General features: G+C 40.7%; 1 protein-coding gene across 2 annotated transcripts in view; it reads left to right on the top strand.

Annotated features, from left to right (window-relative positions):
* The first annotated feature begins 7,183 nt into the window (after positions 1-7,183).
* The window catches only part of CHPT1 (choline phosphotransferase 1), a 29,764-nt gene continuing 10,475 nt past the window's right edge, over positions 7,184-26,472 (top strand). Inside the window, exons 1-4 of one of the 2 annotated variants that reach the window (XR_499351.3) lie at positions 7,184-7,701; positions 21,681-21,828; positions 22,100-22,241; positions 24,311-24,395. Coding sequence is in view for 1 of the 2 variants with exons in the window: in XM_008004417.3 (XP_008002608.1) it covers positions 7,429-7,701; positions 21,681-21,828; positions 22,100-22,241; positions 24,311-24,395 (648 nt within the window). In the remaining variant the exon portion in view is untranslated. The remainder of the gene's footprint in view (positions 7,702-21,680; positions 21,829-22,099; positions 22,242-24,310; positions 24,396-26,472) is intronic. The other variant, XM_008004417.3, reaches the window with a different exon arrangement.

Consider the following 26,472-nt stretch of genomic DNA (forward strand, 5'->3'; position numbering starts at 1 on the left):
CGTGGTGGCTCACGTCTGTAATCCCAGCAATTTGGGAGGCCAAGGCAGGCAGATCACTTGAGTGCAGGAGTTCAAGTCTAGCCTGGGCAAGACAGCGAAACCCCATCTCTACAAAAAATTATCCAGGTGTGATAGCATGCACTTGTAGTCTCAGCTACTCAGAAGGCTGATACATGAGAATTGCTTGAACCCAGGAGGTGGAGATTGCAGTGAGCTGAGATCGCACCTCTGTACTGCCAGCCTGGGCAACAGAGCCAGATCCTATCTCAAAAAAAAAAAAAAAAAAAAAAAAAAAGAGGTACTTCATGCCTTCAAGGAATTTATAATGTATAAGACTAGTACACAGAGGGGAACATATAAACAGGGCAGGATGCAGGTATAAGAGAGGACGACAACAATGAAGAAGCTGGATAATGTGGTTTATGTATTTGTTATTGTCAATGTGTGTATCATACTAGGATGGAGTACAGGACTTACCATATTACTTAGCTTTTCTAAATCAGATTAAATGTAACTCTGAGCTCTCCACTAGCTAGGGAGATTGAGAAATTCTCTGTTGTGTTTAGGGATTCAGATTCCAGAGTCAACAGGAATCTTTCTTGGTGCCCAGGAAATGGAGAGAAGGAAAGGCCTCTGGTCTTCAATCTACACTGGTGCCTGCAGAGATGCCTGTCATTGTATTACACTTTATAAAAAAGTCACCCATAGAAAAAGCAAAAGCAGTTCTTTTAGTTTAATGGTCAAACCCGGTATGGTTCACTCAAGGACAGGTGACTCTGAAACATCCCTGACAAGCGTGGACCTGGGGTCTTTCAGTCTTGAAGGCTACAACTTGGCTATTATGTTAGGGTTCTTCAGAGGAACAACCAACAGGAGAGGAAGGAAAGAAGAGGGACGGAAGGAAGGAAAGGGGAGGGAGGGAATGGAAAGAAAAAGGGAAAAGAGGAAAGAAAAGCATGAAAAATCTAGAAAGAGATTAATTATAAGGTATTCATCATGGAATTATGGAGACTGAGAAAGCCCATGATTTGCTTCCCACAGAACCTAGGAAGGCTGGAGGTGTAGTTGAAGGCCTGAGAGCCAGAGAGCTCAAAGTGGTGCCTCCACCCAAGCCTCCTAAGACTGTGTGCTTCAGTCCCTCATTACTCAGCTGACCACCTGGGAGTTTCTTGGAAATGAAAACTTTCCGCCGGGCATGGCGGCTCACCCCTGTAATCCCAGCACTTTGGGAGGCCGAGGGAGGCGGATCACCTGAGGTAAGGAGTTCAAGACCAGCCTGGCCAAAATGGTGAAACCCCATCTCTACTAAAAATACAAAAATTAGCCAGGCGTGGTGGCGCATGCCTGTAATCCCAGCTACTCAGGAGGCTGAGGCAGGAGAATCACTTGAACCTGGAGGCGGAGTTTGCAGTGAGCCAAGATCACGCCACTGCACTCCAGCTTGGGCATTTTTAGAGAAGAGAGCAAAGGTTTTAATCAATCTATTATTGAATACTATCTACCCGTGTATTTTATAAAGTACCAGAGTTCCATAAAATTTAGACTTCAGAGTCTCAAAGTACAAAACTATAAAAATATAAAACCCAAGCAAGTAAAGCAAGTATTATACCATAAAACTATGCTTATCACAAATACTCCAGCCTGTGGATCTAAAGTTCAGAATTCTAAACACTTACACAGGTAGCTTGATGCCCTGATGATAAAATTCTACTGCAACGCAAGCCTAACCAGGTGATTTTTTTTTTTTTTTTTTTTTTTTTTTTGAGACAGGGTCTCACTCTGTTGCCCACACTGGAGTGTAGTGGCATGATCTGGGCTCACTGTATCCTCTGCCTCCCAGGTTCAAGCAATTCTCCTGCCTCAGCCTCCTGAGTAGCTGGGATTGCAGGCACATGCCACCACACATGGCTAATTTTTGTATTTTTAGTAGAGACTGGGCTTCACCGTTTTGGCCAGGCTAGTCTCAAACTCCTGGCCTCAAGTGATTTGCCTGCCTCAGCCTCCCAAAGTGCTGGGATTACAGGCATGAGCCACCGCGCCCGGCCTCTAGCCACGTGATTTCTTATTGCAACCCACTCTTTCTTCCAAACCAGTGAAAGTCCATGGGCTTCTAACTGGTGGTTTCACACACAACAGTGCCTAATCTGCCTATATGACATGATTTAATATTTTGTGGAAAGTTGGCCTAGAGATTGAGGATGTTAAGGAAGATTTGAAATATGAGTGAAAGTTACACAAAAGAACTAGTAGTAAAACCGAGATCCTAAATCAAGATGTTCTTTCTCCTTTGGAAAAGGAATTCAATTTAGTTAAATCATAAAATAAACATTTATACATCCCTGTTGTGCTATGGAAATGTGAGATGTTACCATGGGAGGAGGCTGTGTGAAGGGTATACAAGGGATTCTTTGTATTATTTTTGCAACTTCCTGTGTGTCTGTAATTATTTAAAAATATATATATATTTTTAATTATGGATGTTTACTGGATGCCAGGCATTGAGGAGCACACTCAGTGCAGGGTTGATCTGACACTCTATGACCTGGGCAGGGAGGCTGATCAATACACAAATAACTGAACAAAGATAGCCTGCATTACAAGCTACAAAGCGCTCTGTTGTGTGGGAGTAAGAGGGATCAAACTGGAAGAATCTGGGAGTTCATTTTTTTTTTTTTTTTTTTTTTTGAGACGGAGTCTCGCTCTGTCACCCAGGCTGGAGTGCAGTGGCCAGATCTCAGCTCACTGCAAGCTCCGCCTCCCGGGTTTACGCCATTCTCCTGCCTCAGCCTCCCGAGTAGCTGGGACTACAGGCGCCTGCCACCTCGCCCGGCTATTTTTTTGTATTTTTTAGTAGAGACGGGGTTTCACCGTGTTAGCCAGGATGGTCTCGATCTCCTGACCTTGTGATCCGCCCGTCTTGGCCTCCCAAAGTGCTGGGATTACAGGCTTGAGCCACCGCGCCCGGCCGGGAGTTCATTTTTGAGAAGGTGGAATTTAAGCTGAGTCTTGAGTGACGGGCAATGTGACAGGAATAATAAGGGATTCCCAACAGGGAACAAGTGAGAGTGGGTTCGGCGACAGCTGCCCAACAGGGAACAAGTGAGAGTGGGTTTGGGGACAGCCAATGGGCTCACGCAGCTGGAGCATGAGACTTAGGGAGAAGAATGGGGGAAGAGATATTAGGGAGGTAAGACTAGGAGGGTAGACCGGGCCCTCAAATGCCATGTGAAGGAGGTTGGACTTTATCAAAGGCTTCTGAACATGGGAATATATTATCAGTGTTAGTAAATTTAGTATAATAACTTTTTTCATAATATTTAGAATAGACTGGAATGGCACAAAACCAACAAGATATATAGAAACTAGATGGTTCCATATTGACAAAAGTACCCACCAAAGTCCTATATTTAATACATGTAAGTTATTAGGTGGCATTTTGCAGTCATTGGGAACATAAGCTCTGCAATCAGACTACATGGGCTTCAATCCACCATACTAGCTGTGCAGCCATGGGTAAGTTTTTGAACCTCACTGTGCTTCAATATCCTCATCCGTAAAATGGGGATAACAATGGTCTATTTCACAGAGTTTTTTGAGGAGTAACTGAAATAACTCCTGATGTTTAGAACAGTGCTTGGCATAGGATAGAAACTCAATGTGAGCTACCATGTTAATTCAAGAAAAAAAGGGAAATGTTGTATATATCAATCACTATATGTAATAAACCATGAAAATGGAGGGGAGTCATGATGCAAGAAATAAAATAATAGAAAATCTCTAATATACTTTTTTGACTTTAGAGTATGTTAGAGTGGGGTAAGGTAGATGAAATAAATATGCCTTAGTATGTCTTGGATTAATTTGAAATTTCCAAAAATTCAACAAAGAAGCACAGGAAAAATCAATTTAGAGCATGAAGAGTAGTTTAAAAATGGTTTTTATATTTATTACTTTCACTATTTTTAAATTATGGCATTTCATATTTGCAAAATATACAACCATGCCATCTATATCTGTGTAGATATATAGTTATATAGATGGCATAAATAATGGTAAAATGAACATGTTACTACTACTCAGTTAAAAAACTGTGATTGAGGCTGCTTGATGGCCCCCTGCAATACCCACTCTCTCACTTTTCAATAATAATAGAAATGTTTTGGCTGGTTGTGGTGGCTCACACCTGTAGTCCCAGCACTTTAGGAGGCCAAGGCAGGAGGATCATTTGGGGTCAGGCATTCGAGACCAGCCTGGCCAACATGGTGAAACCCCATCTCTACTAAAAATACAAAAATTAGCTGGGTATGGTGGCGCATGCCTGTAGTCTCAGCTACTCAGGAGGCTGAAGCAGGTGAATCTCTTGAACCTGGGAAGAGGTTTCAGTGAGCTCAGATTGCGCCCGCCACTGCACTCCAGCCTGGGCGACAGAGCAAGACTCTGTCTCTAAATAAATAAATAAATAAATAAATAGAAGGAATCTTAGCTGGGCAGGTGGCTGGCTGTCTAAAGATTGCATTTGCAGGCTCTTTTACAGTTTGGCATAGCAACCATGTGGCCAGGTTCTAGCCAGTGGGATAAGAGTAGAAGTGATGTGTGCAACCTTTGATCGTGGCCTTCAGAAGAAAGGAGCATAGCAGCCCCTTCTCTTTTTCCCCTTCCAATTGGTTGGGCGTCTTGGTCAGTCATTTTTGATCACAAGGACAAGGGCAACCTCCTAAGGCAGACTAATAAAATGGAAGAAGTCTGTGTCTCTGACACCATCGAGCTGCCGTGTAGCCCTACCATGCCTACCCAGACATCGATGTTGGAAAAATAAACTTCTATTCCATTTAGGCTGCTGTAGTTTGCTTAGCTGTACTCTAAAAAATTACTAATACCTTTGAAACTTGCCTACAATTGCATTTCCCTTCCTTTCTATCAGTAGTAACCACTATCAGGATTGTACTTACAATTCTTTCCCTTCATAACTTTGCCACATGGGAGCTGCAAAGTACAGTTGCATGTTTTTGAAGTTTATATAAGTAAAATAATACTGTGTGCATTTTGCCTATGACCTGCTGTTATGGACGGAATGGTATCCTGCCCCCACTCCACCCCCAATTCATATGTTGAAGCCCTAATCCTCCACAATGTGATGGTATTTGGAGATGGAGCCTTTAGGATACTGGATATCATGAGGGTGGGGCCTTTATGATGGGATTAGTGCCTTTATAAGGACTTTATAAGGAGACACCAGAGAGCTTCCTCTCTTTCTCTCTCTGTCTGCCATGTGAGGACATAGAAAGTGGCCATCTGCAAGCCAGGAAGAGAGTCCTCACTAAGAAACACACTTTGACTTTGGACTTCCCAACCTCCAGAACTGTGAGAAATAAATTCCTGTTGTCTAAGCTATTCAGTCTATGGCATTTTGTTATGACAACCCAAGCTGACTAATACATCTGCTTTTTTTTTTCACTCAACATATCCTTGTGCAATTCATTCATGTTCATAAGTGCATTAACATGTTCTTGTGCAATTCATTCATGTTCATAAGCGCATTACCATGTTCCAGGGCTTCTCCTATAGAAACTGAACATAGCCCAGTTGAGTATTTTTTATTTTGATTGATTTTTAGGAGTTCTTTACCTAATCTGGGTACTATTCATTGTGGGTTTTGAGGAAATACCTTTTCCCAGTTTATGGCTTGTCTTTTCATTCTCTTGATGATGTCTTTTGATGTACATTAAAAATTATCTTTAATATAGTGAAATCTGCTAATCTGTAAAAGGACTTTTTCCTTGGACTGTTCATGGCATTGGTAAATTAAAAAGTAGGTACTGTCAAGTTCACTGCACATAAACTGGCATTGTTAAAAGTGGATCTCCATCATTCCATTTCCTTTCCTGCATTTGTCAGCATCATTTTACACATTAAAGATGAGGAGGTACATATTCCTAAAACATATACGCTTGGTCTGTAGACACACTCATTGCTCTAAGGTAGTGGTTGCCACTTTATTCCTTAAAGGGCCTAGTAGGACATATTCCAGGCTTTGCCAGCCATATGGTCTCTGTCACAACTGAATTCGGCTGCCCTTGTAGCATGAAGGCAGCTAAACAATATGTAAGGAATAAACACGGCTTTACTTGTGGCACTGAACTTTGAATTTCATATAACTTCACATCACAAAATAGTATCCTTTGATTTTTTCCAATCATTTAAAACTGTCAAAACCATTCTTGGCTGGAGGGCTGTAGGAAAACAGGTGGTGGGCTGGGTCTGGCCCACAGGCAGCAGTTTGTGGACCCCTGGGCCAAGTGTTTGACTAAGCACTTGCTGATAGAGGTTGCACCACACAAGTGCCTTGGAAGCAATTTCTGGTTTGTCCTAGGCCTTACAGAGTGCGTGCAGATCAGAACCATGAAGTGAAGAGCAAAGCAAGAGACAGGCCTGTCTCAGGTTGTGCAACAGAACATGTTTATGACAGATGTCCCCTGTCCAAGTGAGCGCACTGTGAGATAAGGGGCCGGTGACCTACCAATGCGTGTGGCAAGCCAGCCTGTTCCCCCGTGCAGAGGGAGGACACTCCTGGGTTCCTGACCTCTATTCCAGGGAAAAGCATGGGTAAAAATATCCACCCTTGTTGGTATCGAATGCGCTGAAGAAAATAGGTATTGGGATTTCAGCCATTCGGTCTCCTTGTTAGTGTTTCTCAGCCTTGATTTTCAGTTTCAAAACCTTGGTCTCTGAACCCGCAGTGAGGGGTTTCTAGGGCGAATACATGGCAGGGCCGCCTTCCTCCGCGCAGAAAGGGAGAATCGTGCTTATGTGTTTTACCAAGCGGGACAGATGGGGTCGTCACCCCGGCGACCCGAGACCTGCAGAACTGTGTTCTCACACGAAAACCCCCAGGCTCTGCAGGCAGCGCGGTCCTGCAGCGGTTGACACTGGGCGACAGGAGTTGTGTTCCCACCCCTAGGAGAGAAACCGGCTAGGTCGCGGTGCAGCCCGCGAGGAGACGACCTCAGGGCGTAATCCGACGCCGCGGGTTAAGAAATCAGACCTCAGGCGCAGTGCAGCCGGCCCCTGGGGAGTCAGGGACCTGGATCGCCAATAACAGGCTGCCGTTGGCGGGCGCCGAGGGTGACCCGCGAGCGCCGCGACCGCCTCCCCGCCCCTAGCTGGACCCCTCCGCCCCGCCCCCGGCCGGACCCCTCCCCGAGGCTCGGCCCCACCCGCGAGCCGCACCCGCGGGCCCACCGCTTCGGGGCTGGGGCCCCGGGACCCGGGCAGCCCGGCTTGACCTCGACCTCCGCCGTGCGGGCCCGACCGGTGAGTCCAGCCTGGCCGGCGCAGGCCCCGGCCGCCAGCCCCTCCCTCCGCCTCTCCCTGCCCCCAATACCAGGCGCGGGCTGCGCTCGGTGGCGGCGGCGGGGCCCGCAGGCGGCCATGGCGGCAGGCGCCGGGGCCAGGCCCGCGCCGCGCTGGCTGAGGGCGCTGAGCGAGCCGCTGAGCGCGGCGCAGCTGCGGCGACTGGAGGAGCACCGCTACAGCGCGGCGGGTGTCTCGCTGCTCGAGCCGCCGCTGCAGCTCTACTGGACCTGGCTGCTGCAGTGGATCCCACTCTGGATGGCCCCTAACTCCATCACCCTGCTCGGGCTCGCCGTCAACGTGGTCACCACGCTCGTGCTCATCTCCTACTGTCCCACGGCCACCGAGGAGGTAGGGCTGGCCGCTCGCCCGAGCCTGGCCCCAGATGCGCTGCGGGCGGGTCACTGGAAGCGCCGGGGAAAGGGCAGACCCACGCGCGGCTGAGCCTCTCCCGGGTCCCGGAGGGGCTGACCGGCCTCTGCCCCGGGCGGTGCCCACCCCGGGCCACCTGGAGACTGTCACGCCACTATCCCAGTCCCGTGACCATCCTGAGCCTTCCCTGGGCAGTGGAGGGGCTGTTAAGGTCACTGTCCCCGGGCCTATGTCCGCGCAGATCCTCTCTGCGGCCGCGGACCGGCCGGAGGGCGCCTGCCCAGCTGCTATCCCATGGGCGCCAACCTGTGGGATGGACCCGCGGTCGGGTGCTTTGCACACTAGGGGCTGAACACCCCCATCTCCGTCCTGCCTGGCACAGGGACTTGTGCCAAGCCCGAGACGCTCTTTGAATACTTTCATAACCGTTCGTTTCTGGAAGGTTGAGCTAGTGATCTTGAAATGACTGGTAGCGCTGATCAAAGATAAGTTAAGAGGTAACTTCCTCTTTGCTTCATCGACTTTTTCAAGAAAAACAAACTGGAATATTATCAAGGCAAAATTTTTTTTTTGTCATCACAACCTAGGGATTTAAAAAGCCCAACATTTTATCAGCAATAATTACATTTGACCTTTGTCCAAAATAAGGAGTAAATTTAGGCTTTGGATAGCTGTTCATCAGAAGCACCCTTTGGGTTGAGTGTGGAGAGATAGGGGGCAGAGTGGAGTTCACTCCCATCTATAGTTTATACTACGTGTGATAAATATTACATTGCACATTCTGTAACATTACTTTCTATCCTCTGCTCCAAATAGTGAAGTCCTTTTGTAATAATTTGAGTGTAGGCCTTGTGGAGGACTTATGGGGGTTGAGGTTGGATTAACAGAAATACAGTGGAAATATTTCATGCCCTCCATGCATGCATCCATTTTGTTGTTGTTTTTGAGACAGGGTTTTACTCTGTCACCCAGGGTGGAGTGCCGTGGCTCGATCTCAGCTCGCCGCAACCTCCGCCTTCAGGGTTCAAGCCATTCTTCTGCCTCAGTCTTCCAAGTAGCTGGGATTACAGGCGCGCGCCACCACGGCCGACTAACTTTTGTATTTTTAGTAGACACGGGGTTTCACCATGTTGGCCAGGCTCATGGATCCTTTAAAAACAAAAATTTGATTGAGCCTACATTTTAAAATATCTTGTCAATTGATCGATATGCTTATTATGTATTTCTTTTCTTTTTCTTTCTTTCTTTTGAGACAGAGTTTCGCTCTCTCACCCAGGCTGGAGAGCAGTGTGGTGATCTTGGCTCACTGCAACCTCTGCCTCCCGGGTTCAAGCAATTCCCTTGCCTCAGCCTCCTGAGTAGCTGGGACTACAGGCACCTGCCACCATGGCCAGCTAATTTTTGTATTTTTAGTAGAGACGGGGTTTCACCATGTTGGCCAGGCTGGCCTCGAACCCCTGACCTCAAGTGATCCGCCTTCTTTGGCCTCCCAAAGTGCTGGGATTACAGGAGTGGTGAGCCACTGCGCCAGGCTTATTACATATTTATTAGTAGACATTCCCATTGTCATTTGCCATTGCTATTCATTTACATATTACATATGAAAAGGTAAACTGCTTTAGTTTTTGGTTGTTTTGCTGCCTGTTTCTAGAATTTACCAGAGGGAGTGTATTAGAATGAAAGGATTGCTGGGTTGGAAGTGGAGGTCTTGGTTTCTAACTGACTGTTCCACCACAGACCTGCTGGGTCTGTGTTCCCACATATAAAATAGAAAACAATGCCTCCCAAAACAACTTGACAAGGATGCAGTGAGGACCAAATGATATATATGCAGATAAATGTAAAAGATTGTGATGTGCCTAACAAATTACAAATATTACTCAACATATTAAAAATATTACTGTTATTAGACAACATCCTGAAAACACATAATGAAATTTAGTTTTGATTGGGTCCAGATTTAGCTAACAGCATTTGGATGTTTCTGATATTGGCCAGTTAAGTTGTGGACTCTTCAATGTTATTATTAATTTAAGAAGCATCTGTTGAACACTTAGAAAGAGCAGGGCATACAAAAAAAGTCAAGACCTTCTGCTTAGGGAGGTAAATGGAGGCCTGATGGAAGAGGTACATTTATGATTAATTAGTTTTTAGGATCAGCCTCGTGGAAAAAAAAAAAAAAAGGGTAGAGGGTGGGGATTGGAGGCATTTAAAAATAAAGTGCAAAATCAAATGGCCCCAGAAGGGAAAATGAGAGTTAAAAACAAGAGTTTCTGAAATGTATGTCATTGGAACCTGCATATGCTTCTGAGTGACTGATGCAGGGAGGGGCATGCCATTACAGGATCCACATTGTTTGTTTGGTGAAAGCCCAGCAATAGTGTGAAGAGCATAGCAGTTTCTGGCTATTTTCCCTTAAGGTCATAGAACTAGCAAATGACTGGATCAGGTAGGATTCAGATCTAAGTTGGTATGACTTCAAAAATAAAAAGATCTTATGTTTTCTATAATACAACTATGTAAAGTGCTCTTACATCCATGGTTGCATTTGTGTCTTGTGTCAGCCAAAGAGGTTGGCACGTTTTCCGCTCCCTGCAATGGCCTTCCTACCACCTCAATATTTCTTCTATCCATCTATCCTAAAGTAACAGTAGTATATGTTTTCATAAGAGGAAATTGAAGCCCAGAGATGTTAAGTGACTTTCACCTAGCTTGAGACTTGTTTTCTGATTCTCAGACTTAAGAATTCTTAGTGCCTTTCAGACTTGACAGGTTGCTTTCAGAAAGGGTCAGAAAAAACACATAAGGTTTTTGGATTTAGATGCTTGGCCTTATCTACTCATATAGGCTTTAATACTGAGTGCATTAATAACAACATTTGATATATTTTTAACTACAATGCTAATTTCTAGAACATGACTGGGGATAAAGGAAAACTAATAGAAAAGAAAGTTGTGATTAATATTTAGCTTCTGCAAACTGCTTTTCAAGCCATCATTTCTTTTAAGGAAATTTCTACTCCAGCCAAATTGAACTTCTTACTATAGCAAGGATTTTTCTCCTTCTTATCCCTCTCTTTTCCCCTTCCTCTTCCTTTCTTCTGTACCAGTTATCCAACTATGTACCCATCTTTCAACACCCAATTCTAACACTATATCCTGATGAAAGTTATATTCCTTTTCCTAAGTCAAATCTACCACTCTGAATTCCCATGATAATGACAATAATAACTTTTACCGGGTATTTACTGTGTATCAGAGATGATTTTAAGTCACTTTTATCCTATTATCTCATTGAATCCTCTCACAACCTTATGAATAAGGTACTACTAATATCCTCATTTTATAGATGAGAAACTGAAGGAAAATTAACCTCTTCTAGAGTCACATACATTTAAGTGGGGGCCAGGATTCCAAGACAGAAGCTATGCTTCCTTTGTAGGGCTTTGTAGCTCTCCTGTGGATCTTCACCATTTCATTTTTGTTATCTGTGTCCTTATTGAGCAGGACAACCTACTGGATTTTAAGTTCAGACAGCAATTGCTCGTTCATTTGTATAATCTCTATAGCACAGTGCTTTACATCAAACAGATGCATGAATGAAATAACACAATGTAATGTCAAGAGATGATGTTTTTCAATCCTTATTCAGTTTTAGCTGTTCTTGGGTTAAATACCTAGCAATTGTTTGGCCTTGGTAGTTTTAAGTAGAGTAAGCAAGTTTTAGGGCAAACAAGTTCTTGTTGGAGAAAACAAGAACTTTGTCTCCTCACTTTGATGAAGCAGTTCTATCTGAACATCACCCTAAGTAGGTAGTCCCTGGCCCCCATTCCTTGGCTACCTAATCTTAAAATAGAATCACAGATTCTTAGAGTTTGGAAGGACCTTAGAGATTATTTAATGCAATTCCTACATATATATATGTATATATATATTCCTACCCAGTGATTTGAATCTAGTTCTTCTAGCTCCAGCCTAGTAGCATTCTCTCCTACTAACTCCATGCACTTGTGTTTGACTGGTATAAACTGTTACTCCATTCTCTATTACATATCTGATTAAATGTTTCTGCCCTGTCTTTGTGATCTGTACATATAAATCCATGTCAGTGTCTTTATTAAGATATGTTTATAGCAGAAACAAGTGCCTAGCTTAAGGTCAGTTCAAAGGGCATTAATTAATGCATTTCTTGTGTTTATGATGATAAAGAGTTGAACTGAAAAGCAAGTATACCTGAGCATGCCAGAAACACCTTAAGAAATGGTTTATTCTCTGTTTAAATAACTCATTTAAATAACTCATATTTTAAACAGAGAATAAACCATTTCTTGAGGTTATCTTTGTACTAAATATTGTCTTTGTAGTACATATTGAAGAGTTATTTTTTTGGGGGGGAATAATAGAAAGAAAAGAAAATAACCTTTAGATTCCTACTCAGACTTTTTTTTTTAATAGGTTTGGTTTCTTTGAGATCTAGTATATTTCCTTTTTAATCACTCTTTTACTCCCACTTTTTTTAAACCAGCTCAGTAACTTTTCAAGCATCATTTATTAAGGCAGGACTCTTGTAAGGGCGTGACCTTTCTCATTAAAACAAAATGTAAACTCCAGATTTCCAGGAGATAGAAGCAGGGAGGGACTTAGGGTGAGGCAAGCCAGGTCTCAAAATTTAAGGAGGCCTTTGCAGGACCGTGAGAATGAATGTCTCCTTAACCTCTGCAGCCATGGTGTCTCCTTGCCTCACCTTTAGTCCCCTGCCTTCTAGAAGGAGACTCTTCAGATAATGTGGAGGTAGCTTCCCTTGATTCCTATGGCTTCACTTTACTTAATTCCTAAAGAATAAAACTGTTTCTCTTTTCAAATTCTGGTTCAAATGTGGATAAAACATGGCATTGTGGTATTTAGAAGAAGCTTTAAATATTCCCCCTGGTGCATTTGATTGGGGTATAAGGCTACAACCAGACCACTTGAGTTTTGTGAAGTTAAAGAACAGAACAGAAGCTGCCCAGTACAATTGATGTGGATAATACATTTGACCTCAGGGCAATTCTCTTCACACCCCTCACTCTTTTTGTTCTCCTTAGCACAGTGACAGGCTGGCATTTTCAACAAGAACCCTAGTAAGTATCAAAGAAGAAAGAAAATCAAAATGATTCACACTAAATATAAAAATAAAGGCCACCTTTCAAAGTACAGATTTCTCAGGTCGTGAGAAAACCCCGTTGGCCCTGAAGTGCTGGTTTAACTGCATTGATGTGCGATGTCTGTCTGGCTTCCTTTGCTGCAGCTTATAACCTGCCTAATTTCCTAAAAATGGATGTGTTCTTCTCAAATGCTGATTCTTAAACTGAGCCAAGACCAAAGGTCTGGGTCGAAACCAGTAAGTCCCTAGGGCCTTCCTGATTGGCTTGGCAGAGAGTGGTCTTACCTTTTCTGACCACCAAGGTTCCTCTGGAGCCTCCCCAGGTCTCAGGTGGGAACCCTCCCTCTGTAAACCAGTAAGCGCTCGCTCTGCCCATCACAGGCTCCCTGTAAACAATGTCATAACCACATCTTAGGCACTTACTGGGTTAGAGCAGTTGCAGGAATGGAGCAATCAGTCATTTCTACTTCTTATGTCTTCCAGAGTCAGGTTAGCAGTCTATTAGAAACTCCATAAATTCTCTTTTAAAAATCATAGAGTCTCTTGTGACCCTTGGAATAATGAAATGAAAAAAAAAAAAACTTAAGAGTCACCTATCTGGGTAGAAAGTCTACCTTTAACAGCATACTAGCATTACATTTTTTTCACATATGCACAATATGTCTTCTAATTTCCTTTCTTCCTACCTCTTAGAAATACAGTTTCTGTTTTCATGAAGAAAGAAGTCAATCAATATTTGGATAATTGAAATCTTCTTGTTACCAGCTGACCTAATGGTTATTGGTTATCTAATTCTCTTCTGCATAGATGTCAATTCATCCAAGGCCATTTCAAGCAAAGAGTTGTTTTTTGTTTGTTTTATTTTCAGTATAAAAATTTACATAATGAACATTGTATAGTTCCAATATTTCCTAGTTTGGGAAGATTTTTGCTTTTATATATTATCTATACTCACTTTTATTTACTATTTTTCTTTACATCAACCTTAAATCAACTCTCTTTTACAAACTTAGACTCTTACTCTGACTTAATATTTATAAAATCGTAGATATGATATGCTATTTTTCTTTTTTTTGAGATGGAGTTTTGCTGTTGTTGCCCAGGCTGGAGTGCAATGTTGCAATCTTGGCTCACTGCTACCTCTGCCTCCTGGCTTCAAGTGATTCTCCTGCCTCAGCCTCCCAAGCAGCTGGGATTACAGGTGTGTGCCACCATGCCTGGCTAATTTTGTGTTTTTAGTAGAGATGGGGTTTCACTATATTGGTCGGGCTGGGCTTGAACTCCTGGCCTCAGGTGATCCAACCACCTCACCCTCCCAAAGTGCTGGGATTACAGTCATGAGCCACCGTACCTGGCCCTATTTTTCAAAATACATTAAATTTTTTCAAAATACATTAAATTTTTTCAAAATATATTAAAATCGATATAAATATTCAGGTGAAAAGTTTACCTACAGATCACCTAAAATTATCTGATGCAGTATCAGTAATAATAGTAACAGTAACAAATACTGAGCTCCTTACATATGCCTAGCACTTTTATAAACATTTTACATGTGATAAGTCATTGAATTTTCACAATGAGAGAGGAACAATGATTATTACCATTTTCAAATGGAGAGACTAAGGCACTGTAAAGTAATTCATCCAACTCATTTAGCCAGTAAGTAGCAGAGCAAATGTGGGTGCAAGTAGAGTCTAGAGTCTATGCCCCTAACCACTCTGCAAGAAAAACCTGGGGCGTGTGTTCTTCCCATTGCTTTTTTGTTTTGTTTGTTTGTTTTTGAGATAGGGTCTCACTTGGCTCACTGCAACCTTGGCCTACTGACCTCAAGTGAACCTCTCACCTCAACCTCCCGAGTAGCTGGGATTACAGGCGTGTACCCCCATGCCCAGCTAATTTTTGTATTTTTAGTAGAGATGGGGTTTTACTATGTTGGCCAGGCTGGTCTTGAACTCCTGGCCTCAAGTGATCTGCCTGCCTCAGCCTTCCAAAGTGGTGGGATTACAGGTGTGAGCTACCACACCCAGTCTGATTTTCATCATCTATGTATTTAGCTCCTATAGAAGATTTTTAAAAATAGAATACGTGGCCAGGCATGGTGGCTCATGCCTGTAATCCCAGCACTTTGGGAGTCTTAGGTGGGTGGATCACGAGGTCTGGAGTTTGAGACCATCCTGACCAACTGGTGAAATCCCGTCTCTGCTAAAAACACAAAAACTAGCCAGGTATGATGGTGCACACCTGTAATCCCAGCTACTCAGGAGGCTGAGGCAGGAGAATCACTTGAACCTGTGAGGCGGAGGTTGCAGTGAGCCAAGATTGCACCACTGCACTCCAGCTTAGGTGACAGAGCGAGACTCTGTCTCAGAAAGAAAGAAAGAGAGAAAGAGAAAGAGAGAGACAAAGAGAGAAAGGGAGAGAGAAAGAAAGAGAGAGGAAGAGAGGAAGAGAGATAAAGAAAAGACGTGTCTCATACCCATGAGAGGATTACATTCTAATATGAAAGATAGGGCCACATACCAATGAGATCACATCAATCTAGAGCTGAAACATACCTCAGAAACTAGTCTACTATTTTCATTTAGAGAAGACCTAAGAAGATGTTCCAGAAAAATCAGTATTTTGAGGCTGTAAGTGAAATTTTTCCAGTGAGCTCAGTGGATCTCAGCATGAGGCTTTCATCAGATGCCAGTGTCATGCTCTTGGGCTTCCCAGGCTCCAGAGCCATGAGCCAAATGAGTCTTTTCTTTCTAAATTACCCAGTGTCTAGTATTCTGTTATAGCAACAGAAAATGGAGTTAGACAACTCTTATTTGAAAAAATGGGAGGCTATAATTATGAAACAATTAATGACTTATGTAGAATTACTTCCCTTGGTTAAATTAGATCTTTACTTCATTAACTAAAGATGATCATTTCAAAGCTTTGCTTTTTAAATTTGTTCTGCTGCCTGTGAAATCATTTAAAATCAAGGAAACTATACAACCGAAACAGTACATTGTTATAAAGCCATGAACATCATCCTTATGTAGTTCCTTATATTTGTATACCTGAGGTACTAACCATCTAATGAGCATGTTTTGTACAACAGAAGGCCTATATATTTGTGAAGACTGCTTTAACCCTGAAAAATATTTGTAGAAGGTGTATTTTTAAGGGAGTAGGTAGGAATGGAATGATTGGAGATAGGTAGGTTTGTGTCCTTTGATTTCTCCCTTACTCCACTCTCCCTAGGTGGAGTAAGAGGTATATCAGGCAGTCCTTGAAGGAGGGAGCACATGAGTGCTTTGCTGAATTGGGTGAGAAGAGTGTTTAGAAAGGAAAAAGCCATGAAATAGTATGAAGTCGTAAATGAACAAGAGGACTTTGTGGGTGGAATGGAGCTGGAGTGTGAAGGTGGGTGATTGAGAGTTATACTGTGAAGAGACTCATAATGAATAAAGAGCTTGTGGGCATTCTATATCTTTTACTTTTTCTAAGATTAGTGTAGGAGTGGCCAGAAGAGCTACTCCTAAGCTCATGTGCTCCTTGATGTGCTCCTAAACTAAACACGTGAAGGCCCTCCCCTAAATCTCCTGTAATACAAATAGAAAATTATTTTTGCACAAAGACCTTTATTGTCACACTCGGTCCATTAATTGAGGGATATTGGTTAACATATACTCTGTGCCAGAGTAATGTTCTACAGTACTGGGAATGTAGGCGTGAGTGAGAAAGACACAATCCCTGCCCTCTCTGTGCTTTAATCAGTTCAGCCTTAGAAAATGAAATAGGTGAGAGGGCAAGGAAAAGGGAAGAGTTAATTTTGGAGTTTTGGATTGGGAAGGTGGGGGGCATGTGACATTGATTAGGGAGACAGAGATGAAAGTACTAGTGCTATTTCTCAGTGAGTCACAGGGTTGTGGGCAAGGAAGAAGAGAAGTAGATGCCTCCTCTCTCAACTCAATCTTTCTCCTTCAGTCACTGTGTACTTCTGTCTCTTCATATGGAAATGTTAAGATTCTTATACTTATGGGCCTTTTCCCAGAGAATGCAGAGAGCATACAGGATTTTGTCAGAGGTGCAGTTCACCTCTGGATGTTTTCTGGAAAAGTAAATCATGTGTGAAATTGAATAAATTGATGGACTATCAGACTTGGTTTGCTTTTTTCCAGTATAAGCTTTGTGTCTTTGAGACTATGGTAGGAGTGTATAACTTCCTGGCTAGGAAGTTAGGAAAAAAGTGAGAATATGCAAACTGTTTAATAGCTTTCACCTAGGAATGGAGGTGGTGACCAATGGAAAAGAGAAGATAGGTCTGGCTTCCGAGGCCTTGGGAAGACTGGGAACACTTGGAAAGATTTGGGAAGAATTGGAAAAGGAGTGAATCAAATATTGGCAGATCACTGTGCTTTTCTGGGTTTTAAAGAAAGACTCTTGTGGCTGGCACCATTTCCTGTGGCTCACTGCCACTTGAAACTGTATTGTGTGAGGGGGAAAGTGCTTATCAGCAGGTTTGATGGAATAGCGAGTTTGTGAAGATTTCAGGCAAAGAGTTCCATTCAGTCTGTGTGGCCTGTGGTAGGATAAACCTCATCGAAGGGCAAGTCGGAAGATTCGATCTAGTTCCTGGACCCAGCCTAAGTGCTTGCCTTGATGTAAATTATCACTCCTCCGTATGTTTCACTTTCATCTTTAATAAAAAGAATATGATAATAACTGCCCTATCTCTGTGGATTTCTGTATTAATTGAAATAATACATTAGAAGCGCCCTTTGTTAGCTGGGCGTGGTGGCTCACGCCTGTAATCCCAGCACTTTGGGAGGCTGAGGCAGGTGGATCACTTGAGGTCAGGAGTTGGAGACCAGCCTGGGCAACATGGCGAAACCCCATCTCTACCAAAAATACAAAAATTTATCTGGGTGTAGTGGTGTGTGCCTGTAATCCCAGCTATTCGGGAGACTGAGGAGGAAGTTCACTTGGGCCTGGGAGGCGGAGGTTGCAGTGAGCCACGATCCTCCACTGTACTCCAACCTGGGCGACAGAGGGAGACCATGTCTCAAGAACAAAAAAAAAAGGAAAGAAAAGAAATGCCCTTTATTATACTGTTTAAGATCACATTACCTTTGCAATATTATCTCTTGTAAATTACCTGTTCCAGGAACATGGATCTAGTCACTGACTCCAGTAAACCTTTTACTTTCAGCCAGAAACTTTGGTTTCTGCCTAGACTTCCTCTCTTCCCTGTTTAAATTCCCAGTCTCTCCCTATTTAATCGCCTCTAGTATCCTAATGAAGTACTTTTAAACTGTTGAACAGTCTTTATTTCCCTTTTCTAAATGAAGAGCGGGATATAATTTGGGGCAGAGTCACCACCATGTGGTGTAAGGGTTAATCAAATTTATTTCAGTATGAATTTCTGTTAATACCTGACCATTAGACCTGCCTGCAGCTAGTTTCTCAGATCAGAGGTCGGAATTAAGCTTTAAATGTTGACTTTTAGAGTTCTCCTTGAGAAGCCCCAGATTTTCAATATAAAGAGTTACATAGAGAAATGGAAGATCCCTCTGACATTTTGTCATTACAGAAATTTTGATAACTTCAACTTCCAATTTTACATATGTTTGACGTGTAACTTTGCTTTCCTTTGATCATCAAAATTAAAAACAATTTCTCATAGTAGAAAAAATGGGTAAGAATTTGCTAGTTTGATATGGTCAACTAATTTTTGACAAGGGCACCAAGAGGACACAATGGGGAAAGGATAGTCTGTTCAATAAATGATGCTGGGAAAATGATTTCCATAGGACAAAAGAATGAAATTGGACCTTGTGTTACATTGTATACAAAAATAAACACAAAATGATAAAATACCTAAATATAAGAACACAAACTATAAAACTATACCCAAAGGAAATGAAATCACCACCTTAAAAAGATATTTGCACTCCCATGATTGTTGTAGCATTATTCACAATAGCCAAAATACAGAAACAGCCTAAGTGTCTGTTAACCTATGAATGGATAAAGAAACTGTAGTATACACAATGGAATATTATTGAGCCCTAAAGAACAAAATCTTGCCATTTACCACAACATGGATGAGCCTGGGAGACATTATGCGAAGTGAAATAAGCCAGATACAGAAAGAGAAATATTGTGTGATCTTAATCTCACTTATATACAGAATCTGAAAAAAAAAAAAAAATTCAGAGATAGAGAAAGAAACTGGTTATCACGAGCAGAGGGGCATAAAGGGGAGGAAATGGGAAGAAGCAGGTGAAAGGAAACAACATTATAGCTTTGGAAGATGAGCAGGTCTAGAGATCTGATGTACAACCTGAGGGGTATAGGTTAAAAAAAAAATTGAACTGTAAAATGAATAGATTTTAGCTGCTCTTGCCACAAAAACAAAAACATGGGTAACTATGTGAGATGAAGAATATGTTAATTTGCTTCAGTTTAGTACCGTTTCCATCTATCTATATATCCCATAACATCATGTTGTATACATAATAAAATATATCTTTAAAAAAGGATTGACTAGTTGAAAAGAATTTACTAGGTTAACAGAATTGTTCTCTGCAAGACACTTTGGGATTCTTTCGAAAGATTCTAGGTGGGATGTGTTGTTTTTCATTTTTGTACTGTCATGATGACTGCTCAGTTTTCTGTTTGCCCTTTCTTAAATTGTTTCATAGTTTCCAACATAAACTTTTAAGAACATGCTCATTGGAACTGAATATGATATTTTATTTATTTTTTGAGACAGGGTCTTGCTCTGTCACCCAGGCTGGAGTGCAGTGGCACTATCACTGCTCACTGCAGCTTCGACTTCCCCAGGCTTGGGTGATCCTCCCACCTCAGCCTCCTGAGTAGCTGGGACTACAAGTGTACGCCACCACACCAGGCTAATTTTTGTATCTTTTCTAGAGAAGGGGTTCGCCGTGTTGCCCAGGCTGGTCTTGAACTCCTGGGTTTAAGCAATACACCCACCTTGGCCTCCCAAAGTGCTAGGATTATAGGTGTGAGCCACCACACCTGGCCTGTGATTTTCTCCTTATTACTAGTTTTCATTGATTTGATTATGATGTGCTTTGATGGGTTTTTAAAAAATATTTATTCTGTTTGGGGTTTGTTGAGCTTCTTGGACATGTGGGTTTATAGATTTCATCAACTTTGGACATTTTTCATCCTTTATTTCTTCTTTTATTTTTCATGCCCCATCTGCTCTTTTCTCTAAGACTCCAGTTACGTATGTGCTAGACTGCTTTCTGTTGTCCCAGCACTCACTGATGCACAGTTCAATTTTTTTTAGTCCTTCTTCTTTCGTCATTTTGGGTAGTTTTCATTGGTAGTCCATTGGTACAAGCTCATTGATCTTTTCTTCTGTGGTGTCTAATATGCTGTTAATCTCACCCAGTTTATTTTACAATTCAAATATTGTATTTTTCATTTCTAGAGGTTTCACTTGAGTCTTTTCTTCCATTTCTGTTTATAATTTTCCTGTTTTCCTCTACTTTCTTGAACATGTGGAACATATTTATAATAACTATTTCAATGTCCTCATAGGCTAATTCTATTAACTTCTGTTCATATTGATTCTGATTGTATTCTGATTATACGGATTTCACTCCTAGTTGTCAATTATATTCTCCTGCTTCTTTGCATGACTGGTAATTTTTTACTGAATGCCAAACCTTGTGAATTTTACATTTGGGACACTAGATTTTTTCCTCTAAGATGTACTTTGTGTTGACTGTAGTTAAGTTGCCAGTAATTACTTGGATTCTTTTGAGGCCGGATTTTAAGTTTCGTTAGGGCTGTCCAGAGAAGCCTTCAGTCTATGGTTAATTTATGCCTGCTGGTAAGGCAGTACACTTCTGAGAACTTTACCCAATGCCCCAAGTGTTAATGAGGCTTTTTGCTTTGCCTGGCGGGAACATGAATGTCCCAGCCTTGTATGAGCTTCGAGAATTGTCTGACCTTCTACATTGCAGTGCTTCCCTCCCTGGCCTTTGTTTGTTTCGTCTCATTCAGGCACAGGTGAGTTCTCAGCCGAAGACTGAAAGATACCCTTCTGTAAGACCTCCACAACTTGTGCTCCTCTCTGTGCAGCTCCATCCTCTCAGGCACTCTGCCTCACAAATCCTAACTGCCTTGACCTTCCTGAACTTTGTGTTTCTCTTCAACACAGCAAGAACTCTGGGCTTGTTCTGGTCATGGGACCTGCACTGTGGCCTGGAAACTGACCCTGGGAAGTTAGCTGGAGCAATCGCAGGGCTTGTCTCATTTGTTTCCCTTCTGTCAGGGATCACAAGCCTGCACTGCTTGTAGTGTTTGAATATTGTTGTTTTGTTTTTTTATATATATGTGTATATATATATATTATTGCCTTTCTAGTTATATAAGGTGGGAGAGTAAATCTAGTCCCTGATATTCCATTGTGAATGGAAGCAGAGATCGGCAGTTGGCCCCTAAGGTCTTTTTTCACAGCAAAAATTTAACTGAGTAATTTCAAATCTGTGGCATAATGCATAGTATTATATTAAAAGAGCCACGGATGTAGGAATCAAGATCAGGGTCCTAACCCTTGCTCATTTGCTTAACTTTCTGTTTCTCACATTATGGAGTTCTGCGACCCTCTACCTAGATGACTTAAAGCAGTTAATTTGATTTTGATTTCTCAATTTAATTCTCATCAGTAGAATGAGGGTTAGGAATGTTCTTTATGACACATTGGGGTGCTACAAAGTGTGAAGCCTTAGGTTGAGCTGTTTTCAAAAAGCTTATTATCACTTAACAATCTTTATTTTATTTACATTTTTTTATAGGCACCATACTGGACATACCTTTTATGTGCACTGGGACTTTTTATCTACCAGTCACTGGATGCCATTGATGGGAAACAAGCCAGAAGAACAAACTCTTGTTCTCCTTTAGGGGAGCTCTTTGACCATGGTTGTGACTCTCTTTCCACAGGTAAATTAGTGAAGTTTTTTTTTTTTCTTATGATACCTTAAAAATAAAATGAACTGAGTTGTTTGAATGGTCAGTTTTTTTGATGGATATACATTTGGGAGCAAATTTATGGAGTTGTTTATAAAGTATGTCAAGAATTCATTTTGATAAGTGTACTTTATTTTAATGCCATGATTATTTCCTTAGAACTCTGTATTTCTAAACAGCATAGGGCAATTATTTCACAAATTATTTTTAATTCTTAATGATTCTTAAACTTTGTTTCTTTCAGTATTTATGGCAGTGGGAGCGTCAATTGCCGCTCGCTTAGGAACTCATCCTGACTGGTTGTTTGTCTGCTCTTTTATTGGGATGTTTGTGTTTTATTGCGCTCATTGGCAGACCTATGTTTCAGGCGTGTTGAGATTTGGAAAGTAAGTATGTTTTTTCAGTTGTACATTTAAAAATATAATTGAATTTATTTGCACAATCTGTTATGTCATTCATTGATAATAAGGAGAACAAAGCTTCAATCAGTAATTTAAATTAATTCGTTGGAGTAATCATAAATGCTACACCTTTAGTCTTTTAGGTATTCTGTATGTTATAAATAGTTACATTATTTGATAATAATTGTATTTTTCTTCTCCCCTTCTCCAACTTAATCACTAGCCCAAGTTTACAACAGAGAGGATTAAAAGAAAATTAAGGGACCCAGATGATATAGAAAAGGGATATGCAGTACTTAAATAAGCATTTGATTCATATAATAAAATAATGCAGTATGGAGTCTAAGGTCCTTTTTTGGTCGAATCTTCATGTGCACAAAAAGGGGACCCCCCCTTGACAACAGTCATCGTGAGACTCTGAACTGTGGTAGGCAATTGGTGAGACAATGTAAAAGCACCTTGTAAATGCTAGTGCTAAACATTAGATAGTATTATCTGCCTCTGGTGCCTCTTTCTTAGAGACCAGGAAATAGTGCACAAAGCAGGAATGCTATTCTCTGTTCCTCTTTCTCATATAGCTCCCTCTCAGTCTGATCCTTTTAAGAACTTTGTCATTTGCTCATTTTTGGCTTTGGCTTCCCATGTCTACTGATTCTTTTTAGCCCCACTTTATTGCTGAAAAGGAGAAACAGTAGCTCTGAAAAAAATCTCTAATGATAAATGACAGGAGAAGCTCAAAACTATGGGTCATTTAGCAGAGGACAGGCTTCAGGCAGTTGATTCTAAATTATGGAATAATTGTATTTACTACCTATCAAGCACTTACATGTTTCAGGCATTGTACTAAGTGCTCCACAGGCATTATCTTATTTATTCCTTATATCTATCCCGTAAGGTGGGTATTACCTCCATCTAAAGACATTGGGGCATCCAGGCAGAGATGTAAAATATGTAGACAGATATCAAAATCTAGAACTCAGGAAAAAATGTAGATTGGAGATAAGGATTTAGAAGTCATTAGCATATAGATGGTAGTTTTAAGTACAGATAAAATTGTTCACAGGCTATAAAATTTCAGATGGAATTCTGAAAGCATCATTTAAGATATGGATGAAGAGGCAGTCTAGAAGGAGCATGAGAAGAGCTCCAGCAAGGTAGGAAAATCAGGAGAGAACATGGAATAGATAAAAACACAGCAGAACTTTTCAAGAAAGAGGATATGATCAGCATCTTAAATATTGTAAAGAAGTTATGTAAGATAATTAATGAAGTATATCCCTTAGATTTGTATCCTTTAATTGAAATTGAAAATTAAAGGTCAATTTACCTTAAACAATTTTAGTAGAATAATGGGGCCAAAAGCCAGGCTACGGTGGGTTAGGCAACCAACATGAAGAGAGGAGAAAATTACAAATGTTGACTAATTTTCAGTGAGCCTATTTGTGGAGCATAGGAGAGAGAATGACAGCTTCAGGGGAATACAGACTAGAGGGACTGATGCTGGTTGGTTAGTGGTTTTTTGAAAAATTTAAGCATATTTATTAGGGGAAAAATGCCTATGGAAACTAAAAAAACTACAGTGACGATTAGTACCTCAATAAAGAAGACTATTGGGATTTTCCCTACTTTTTAAGTGAAACTGACCTGGGAGTGTTTAAATTTGCCTTAAATCATATGGTTGTTTTTATTATAATTTTTCCTATGTACACAAGTAGTGGGTAATTGTTGTAAAAAAAAACTTCAGACTTTACAGGAGTACCTAAATTAGAAAATAAAAGTCTTCATAACTTCAGTGATAACTATTAGCAATTTGATATATGGTACATATATATCTTCCCTCTCCTTATACTGTTAACTCTGTGTGAGCACATGTTGTTCTGTAACCTTTTTAACTTAACAGTGTAGTCAGCTGATAATTCAATAATGGAAGTAAAGGTAAAAATAAACTAAGCCTACAGAGATTTTTACATCTTTGCTATTTAATACGTGATTAATCTCCATATTCAGGAATTTTATTTACAAACACCTTATCTATTTTTGTCCTTCCTCTTTAGAGTGGATGTAACTGAAATTCAGATAGCTTTAGTGATTGTCTTTGTATTGTCTGCATTTGGAGGAGCAACAATGTGGGACTATACGGTAAATCTGAATATTTAAATTTATATTTAAGTACTTTTCAAATATTTAGGAAAAAGTATTGCATTGTTAATTTTCTTCAAAAATCCTTGGCATTGTATTTATTTTTTTTCTTTTTTTATTTTTTGTATTTAATATTTGTTCCATTTCTTAACATTTTTTTCTTCATTTTATAATGTGTATTATCTTATATACCTTATGGCATTTCCTCCTATGCATGAATATATTGCCACATGGAAGAAAACAACCTCATTTCCCTAATACTAAATAAAACAAAAACAACAACAAAAAACACACATTGGAATAACTTTTTCCAGGGTGAAATAAAATAAATATTTTAAAAATAAGTCCAGTAAAATATTTTACATTTAAAACTTGTCACTCAATATTAGGAAAGTAGTTAATCTGCATTTTTATAATCTACTTTGAGGTGAAGATTCCCATATTAAGGAATGTTTTTATTTTCTGCCTGCTTGGTGACCTCAGTATTTTCATAAAAGTCGGCTCTTAGGAGGCCACTGTCATAAATCGAAGCTTTTTTGCAAAAGAAGAACATTTCTGAAGAAACAATTGTCCTGTTACCACAACCTAAGTCCACCATACTGTCTAACTGGCTCACACTTTCTGCTCATAGTGTTAAGAATAATAATAAGGATATCAATAGTCAACAACTAACGGTCATTCAATACTTACGTTCCTAAACATTTACCATCAGTTTTATCTGCCCCTCCGAATAATCCTATGAAAATAGGTATGATTATTATTATGCTTTATAAATAAGTCTTAGGGTGATTAAGTAATTTGTCCAAGGACACATGAGAAGTACTGGAGCTTGGAATTAAACAAAACTGATTCCAGACTGTATGTAATCACTAAGCTATATATCTAGTAAAAATAGTAAGTGATACAAGACTGAACATAGTTTTACCACATGATCAGCAGTTGCACTCCTTGTTATTTACCTAAATGATTTGAAAACTTATGTCCACACAAAAACGTGTACACAAATGTTTATAGCAGCTTTATTCATAATTGCCAAAATTTGAAAGCAACTAAGATGTCCTTCATCTTAGTTGGATAAACTAATGCCAAAAAGAACTGAGCTATCAAGCCATGAAAAGAAGTTATGCGAGGAACTTATGGAGTTCCAAGAAGTTATGGAGGAACCTTAAATGTTTATTACTAAGAGAAAGAAGCCAATCTGAAAAGGCTGCATATTGTGTGATTCCAACTATATGACATTCTTTAAAAAGGCAAAATTATGGAGACCGTAAAAGGATCAGAAGTTACCATGGGTTGGAGGAGGAAGGGATGAATACGTGAAGCACAGAGAATTTTTAGGGCAATAAAACTATTTTGTATGATACTAAATGGTGGCTACATGTCATTATACATTTGTCATAGCACATAGAATGTACAACGCCAAGATTGAACTCTCAGGTAAACTATGAACTTTGGGTGATAATGATGTGTCAGTGTAGGTTCACCAGTTGTAACAAATGTACCACTGTGGTGTAGGATGTTGTTGGCAGAAGGAGGAGTGGCTATATACTTTTCCACTCAAATTTTGTCGCAAACCTAAAACTGCTCTAAAAAAATTAAGTCCATTAAAAACACAGTATGAGGCCAGGAGTTCAAGACCAGCCTGGGCAACTTAGTAAGACCTTGCCTCTACAAAAATTCTTTAAAATTTTAGCCAGGCATGGTGGCATGCATCTGTAGTCCCAACTACTCAGGAGGCTGAGGCGGGAGGGTCGATTGAACCCAGGAGTTCAAGGCTGCAGTGAGCTGTGATCATGCCACTGACTACACTCCTGCCTGAGTGACAGAGCAAGACCCTATCTCTTAAAACACAAACGAACAAAAAAAAACAAAAAACAAAAATAATTCCCTGTAGCATTTAGTGTCAGAATTGCCAATTATCATTTGTCAGTAGGCTCCGAAATAGACTTTGGGCATGTTTTTAAATAGTAGTGGTACATTCCCCAGTACATTCATACTCCCTCTCATCATGTAAGAGTAAATAGAATCAAGGATACACTACTATAGGCCCATACAAGATAATAGAGGGATGCTATGT

Source organism: Chlorocebus sabaeus, chromosome 11, assembly GCF_047675955.1.
Source record: "Chlorocebus sabaeus isolate Y175 chromosome 11, mChlSab1.0.hap1, whole genome shotgun sequence".
Taxonomy (NCBI): domain Eukaryota; kingdom Metazoa; phylum Chordata; class Mammalia; order Primates; family Cercopithecidae; genus Chlorocebus; species Chlorocebus sabaeus.